The 6,000-nt window shown below is 29.9% G+C and overlaps 2 protein-coding genes across 3 annotated transcripts in view; one reads left to right on the top strand and one right to left on the bottom strand.

The window, feature by feature from the left end:
* Positions 1 to 1,029: 1,029 nt before the first annotated feature.
* LOC126777289 (BLOC-1-related complex subunit 7) lies at positions 1,030 to 2,252 on the bottom strand. 2 transcript variants are annotated; one of them, XM_050500299.1, is made up of 3 exons: positions 2,153 to 2,252; positions 1,917 to 2,074; positions 1,030 to 1,692 (listed from the first exon to the last, which is right to left on the bottom strand). In XM_050500299.1, exons 2-3 carry the CDS (start codon positions 2,052 to 2,054, stop codon positions 1,513 to 1,515), a joined length of 318 nt encoding a protein of 105 aa, XP_050356256.1. In that variant the 5' UTR covers positions 2,055 to 2,074; positions 2,153 to 2,252; the 3' UTR covers positions 1,030 to 1,512. The 2 variants fall into 2 exon arrangements, with proteins under 2 accessions (XP_050356256.1, XP_050356255.1); XM_050500298.1 differs by having other exon boundaries at positions 1,033 to 1,692; positions 1,917 to 2,244.
* Positions 2,253 to 2,753: 501 nt separating this feature from the next.
* LOC126777157 (ubiquitin carboxyl-terminal hydrolase 20) overlaps positions 2,754 to 6,000 on the top strand; it is a 30,102-nt gene continuing 26,855 nt past the window's right edge. Inside the window, exons 1-2 of the mRNA XM_050500090.1 lie at positions 2,754 to 3,091; positions 4,823 to 4,942. Coding sequence (XP_050356047.1) covers positions 3,014 to 3,091; positions 4,823 to 4,942 — 198 coding nt within the window. The 5' untranslated portion in view covers positions 2,754 to 3,013. The remainder of the gene's footprint in view (positions 3,092 to 4,822; positions 4,943 to 6,000) is intronic.

Below are 6,000 nucleotides of genomic sequence, written 5' to 3'. Positions count from 1 at the left end.
GTTATGTTATTAACAGCTGATCCACCTAGTGCAACTAATAGAATGTTTCAAATTAGCACAGATTATGTAAAAACTTACGAATATCTGAATACTTGATATTGTTGTGTTCCGGTTTGAAGGGTGAGTGAGCCAGCGTAATTACAGGCACAAGGGACATAAAATCTTAGTTCCCAAGGTTGGTGGCGCATTGGATATGTAAGCGATGGTTGACATTTCTTACAATGCCAATGTCTAAGAGCGTTGGTGACCACTTACCATCAGGTGGCCCATATGCTCGTCCGCCTTCCTATTCTATAAAAAAAAAAAAATGCAAAAATGACAAATCTTTTCATACTCGCTGTTTAGAAGCGCCAATAATAAATGTAGTTTTTCATCAAAACTTAATATTTAATTGATGCAATTTTTTACATAAAGTTTGTTAGTTTCAGATTTCACTGTTGTTTTACGCAAATAAAGTGAATGCTATGCACGAGATAAATTTCTATACATCACTGATTCTATGCAATGTTTACAAAAAGGAGAGTATTTACGAACATTACAACGAAATAATGTACAACTTGACACTTGCATGTCTGGTTTTTAACATACTAAAAACCTATTTTATTTATTTAATATAGTACATTTATAATTAAATATATAGCGAATATTCAAAACTAAATCAAATATTATGACATAAATGATAGTAGGGCTTTGTGCAAGCCCAGATGGGAACATGCCACCCAGCAACAGTTATGGCGGCGGAACACAGCAAAATATATGTATAACCGCCATTAAAATTGTTGTGTTCCGGTTTGAAGGGTGAGTTAGGTTGATGGTGCATCTACGAATGAGTTAGTTTGATTGGCAGTGGTGACCACTTACAACTAGGTGGCTCATTTGGCAGACTACCTTCTATCTTAAATTTAAGAAATTCAGATATGGAATAATGATCATACTTTTAAAGTTTTAAATTACTAATCGCAAACAAACAGTGTTATTAAAATATTATTTTTTTCACTCATAATAAAACGATTATACTGCATGTATACATTCTTTTAATTATTTCTAAATAATCTATGAAACACATATATAGTAAAAATATTACTGATGTTCAAGATATATTCTCGATTATAATACTACAAAATTAAATTAAAGATAAATTGCAGAAATCATTTAATTTTTTACCGCAGTCTAATTAGAACTTACTAAAATAAATAAATCTGCTTAATTACATTTTTACATAGCATACAACAAAATTAAACATTTACAGTTTTAGTTTCATTCTAAATATATATATTTTTAACTTTTTTCTTTTTTGTTGTCTTCATAATTTATAATAACTGCTGATGCAAGACAATAACTAACATCCAGAATTTAATAAATTAGTTACATTAACAATAAATATAATTTTTAACTGATGATATTAAAACAGTAAAATACAATTGTTTGTAACACTTCTCAGTAGAATCTACAGCCTCAGCCACAGGCAGCTTTATTAAAAATTAAAATTATAAAATAACTATGACTATTTTATCATCTATGCATCATTGCAATTTGTTCATTAATTTCAGTTAACATTTGAGCAGATTTATGTATGTTCTCATATTGATAGCCCATATGAACTGAAATTAATTGCATTTTTTTGAGATTTTCTTCACTCCCTTCCATCAAGTGTTCAGTGGTAGCAAAATCACGAGCAGCTTTAGACAGGAGCTGAAATAAAAAAATATATATATTAAGAAAAATAAAAACAATAACGGTCTTTGCTTGCTTAGTAGAAATATATTTTTCTAATTAGATTTGTTTAGTACTTACTAGTAATATATTTTTATAATTTTATTGTATTAGCTGTACATTATTTTGTTCTAGTTAGTGAATTGTTATTCTCTTTTTGAATAATAAATATTTTAACCATAAAAAATATGTGATGGACTTGCCTCGTTTGATCTGGACCCTCTCTGTATCTGCCGAGCTAACGAGGCTATATTATTCATATTAACTTGAACTCTCTCTGCTAACCGTTGCTTAGATTCGGCGAATAAAGATCGGGCACTGCTTGATGAAGCTGACGTCATATTGCTAATGTTTTAAATATCTAGCTTCCAAATGTTTAAACGTTATAACATCAACATTTAACATAAGAAATTTAATATTTATTTACATTTTTGCTTACCAGCTCATTCTGTCAATGTCAAATATCTTATTTCAAGCCACTTTACAAAGACAAAGTAGGCGGGTAAGTTACCTACGTAACAAAGGTTTACAAACAGCTTAAAACACTGTCAGTGTCACCTTGACATATAAGTTAGTGCCAGAACTGGTAAAACAAAAAATTTTTACCCATCAAAAAATTTACTTATTACTCAAAATATAATATACAATTTCGCGAGACTACATTTGTAATTAAACAATAAATTTTACGTTCCTAGTTCATCTTTGATCAAAATAGCATTACAAAAACAAATTCAAAGAATATATTTTTATCTTTATAACATATAGTTTGCAGTTTGCAGTTATAATATAATTTTACAGCTTTTGAAAAAGGCAAATATAAAATAATCTGTAAAAAATACATTTTTTTTACTTGAGTCGTAAATATTAACGTAGCATTATTTTATCAAAAAGACTGTAAAGAAATCAAACTTATATTAAATTACAGTTACAAATAAGTTACCAACGACCAACGCTATTTATATTTCAAGAAGGTTGATTGACAAGAAATGACTTTTATTAAAGATTATTAAAAAACATACGTTAGATGCATATTTTTAGTCTATTGAATTCTGAATCTGATCTGACTTTTCGCTCGTCACGGAACGTTTTGTGTTAGAAATTCCTGTAAATTAAATTAAATTATCAGCCTTTATCCGAAATGTGCTCTTTTAATCTTATTTTCTTATCTATTACCTCTATTTTTACGACAACTCAAGTAATCCTCATAATTTAGAAAATGTTTATTTGCGGGACTACTGTGATTCAATAATTTCTTATTGATATTAACGTATTTCGTTGCTACAACGTTAAATTTTTCGCAATGGACAAAAGCGTGACGTGTGAACATCTAAACAAGCTTGTTAACTTCCTCGAAAAGGACCTGTGGCAATCTAAGGAGGTAAGCCCTTACAATTTTTATTACTCCTAACCTCTAACGTAATATCAGTGTAATTGGTAATTAGCATTCTTTACTTGTGTTCATATTGTGCAATGTACTGTCTGCTATGTAAACTAAATTCAATTGGGCAAAGATGTTACTGTTGTTACCACCAATACTTTATGAGTTCCTGGTACTTGTGTTGTTGTTTGCTTATTATTAATAAAAAAAAAACGAAAATGTTCTTTCTGGTATATTTCCTTGTAAATAAAAACTATGTAAATAAAAACTTCAACCATAATATACTTACATCATTTATGTAACTAACATTATGTAAATTGCTGAATAAAATACATGCAAATATAGTACAGAGTTCAATATAAATAACATACAGTTGTATTATGCTCTTCATAATTAGTTAGTTAGTTAGTAATTTGTGCATTACACTACTATGACTAAAAATAATGATTTGATTTGAATAATTAATGGTTGACTGTGTATTAATCAATATTGGTAATAAATTTGATAGCTCTACCTTTTTTTACACAACAGGAAAAACTTATGATATCACATTAATTCAATATTTCATCATCATTATCATATCATACATAAGGTTAAACACCTTTTGTTGTAAGTTTTGTAATGATTTTAATACTACTACTATCCGTAGTGAATATTGAGTTTTAAATGTGATTCATAATTTTTTAGTATACAATAAACTATTTCACATCTTTTTTTTATCGATGAAAAAACATGTTCCTAGTTTCCCCCTACGGGAGCAGTGGTTCCAAGGTGACGAGTGCGAGTATTGTCTTATTTAATTGTCTCCATAGAACACAGGATTTCTATGGAGCCTACCCCTACTGATGCTCAACATGTTAAGTTCTCCGAATAATAAGGCTATTATTCACTCAATCTGTTAAAAACTGAATATTATAACATTCCTGTTACCACATTCCACAGGTATTATATTGTTCATTTGAGTTGTTGATGATTTCCTACTTCCTTATACAAAATATTTCTACACTTTGAGTGCCCTGAAACTTCTATATTTTCCGTTGAGGCTATTGCTTTACTGAAAACAATACGCCTATTCATATAACTTGCAGTAGACTTCTATTTCGACTGACTTGAGAAATTATTTATTTGCCATTATAGGAAATCATTGTTTGTCATATTAAAAATGATCTTGTCTTGTTACCAAAAATTGTGCAAATCTTGCTGGTCTGGATTCCAAACTTCTTTGGCATTATTGGAAATTGGCTCACATTTTAGCATGCAACTGCTATTAAATTTGAATCATCTCAGAATTTGAAGAATTTGTGCTTAACTGCGTTAACAGAATCGTCTTATTTAAGGATTATGCAAACTCAGTTAAGGTGACCTTGAATGTTTCCTTCAAGGAATGCAGTTTGCCTTGTTGGTTAGATTACTAACACTTTCTGCTTGATACTATAGCCTCTGCTGTAGAAAGCCCGGGGATGGGTCCTAGAAACCTAATACCAAAAATCAGATGAACAGCAGGAAAAAACATAAACAACTGTTTTTTATTAAAGAAATGCCATAGATATATTATGAAGTTAATCAAATGAGTCAATCAGGCATATTTCATTTTAGTTCCTAAAAACAGTGCATTGTGCTCTAGTGTGATCAAAGGCAATCTGCCATTACAAATACGGTAACCCCATATTCTCCACATAATAACCATTAAAAATATATAAATGGAATAACATGCCTCGACATTTGTTTCAGAATTTAACATGTTTTGACTGTGGATGTCTCGGCCCAAATCTCTGGATCTGCTTGCAACCTGACTGCCATCACATTGGATGCTCTGAAGTTAAAAATGATCACAGCACTTTACACCAAAAAGTAAATATATTTTAATCCTAATCTATTTAAAATATTTTTTTAATTAATTAAAAGTAAAATATAACACATATTTCATTGTCATTGTCATACTATAGCTTACGTATGTCCAAGGATATGTATTTCCTTATTTATATGTACGTCATGTATGTGTATATGTACCTTGAATCTTCTCTTTGTTATCAAATACACCGTTTTTGTAACACTGATCAAATTAAAATTAACTAATTTGACTTTAATATTAATAGTAATTAGTTGGTAGTATCAGTAATGTAATTAGTGACCAATAAGAATTTTAGATTAGTGTTGAGCCAGAACTCTTTCTGGACGTTTCCGATTTGCTGTTCTGTCCGTTATTGATTAAGGTCAATTTATAAGATGAATATGTGCCAAGCCTTTTAAATATGCATTGCTTTATACTACAATATATTTTTCAATTCAAAAATCAAGTTATGTAACATTTAAATTATTATAATAATAATATTCTTATACAAATATAGTCTCAAAATTAACAGTGGCAATAGAAAAAGTAGTTAGGACCTTACGAAAACTCATTGGTTATAAATAAGACTTGTTTTAAAAATGTTCTTATGTACTCATAAATAACATACAATATATAGCTCAGAGTTCAAAGGGCATAACCGAGTTGCAAGAACATAATTCGCCTTTGTTAGATATCATAAAATTGTTAGGCACAAAGCCAAGTCTGTGATCCTCAAAGGATACTCACAACCTATATTTAGATAATAAAGAAATTACCAATTGGTTAATGATATATAGCAATTTTATTTAGTCAAGCTTTTCTTATATACAAAAAATTTACTGGTGGTAGAGCTTTATGCAAACTCGTCTGGGTAGGTACCACCCACTTATCAAATATTCTACGGCAAAACAGCAGTACTTGGTATTGTTGTGTTCCGGTTTGAAGGGTGAGTGAGCCAGTGTAATTACAGGCACAAGGGATATAACATCTTACTTCCCAAGGTTGGTGGCGTATTGGTTAACATTTTTTACAATGCCAATGTCTATGGGCTTTGGTGACCACTTACCATCAGGTGGCC

This window comes from Nymphalis io, chromosome 22, assembly GCF_905147045.1.
Source record: "Nymphalis io chromosome 22, ilAglIoxx1.1, whole genome shotgun sequence".
Taxonomy (NCBI): domain Eukaryota; kingdom Metazoa; phylum Arthropoda; class Insecta; order Lepidoptera; family Nymphalidae; genus Nymphalis; species Nymphalis io.
Note: the sequence above shows the minus strand (reverse complement) of the source record. Positions and strands in the feature narration are given on the sequence as shown.

Coding starts and splice junctions, on each gene's coding strand:
- LOC126777289 (XM_050500299.1), bottom strand. CDS start 2,054: ATGACGTCAGCTTCATCAAGCAGTGCCCGATCTTTATTCGCCGAATCT. Junction 1,693..1,916: donor GAGGGTCCAGATCAAACGAG/GCAAGTCCATCA, acceptor TTTTTATTTCAG/CTCCTGTCTAAAGCTGCTCG.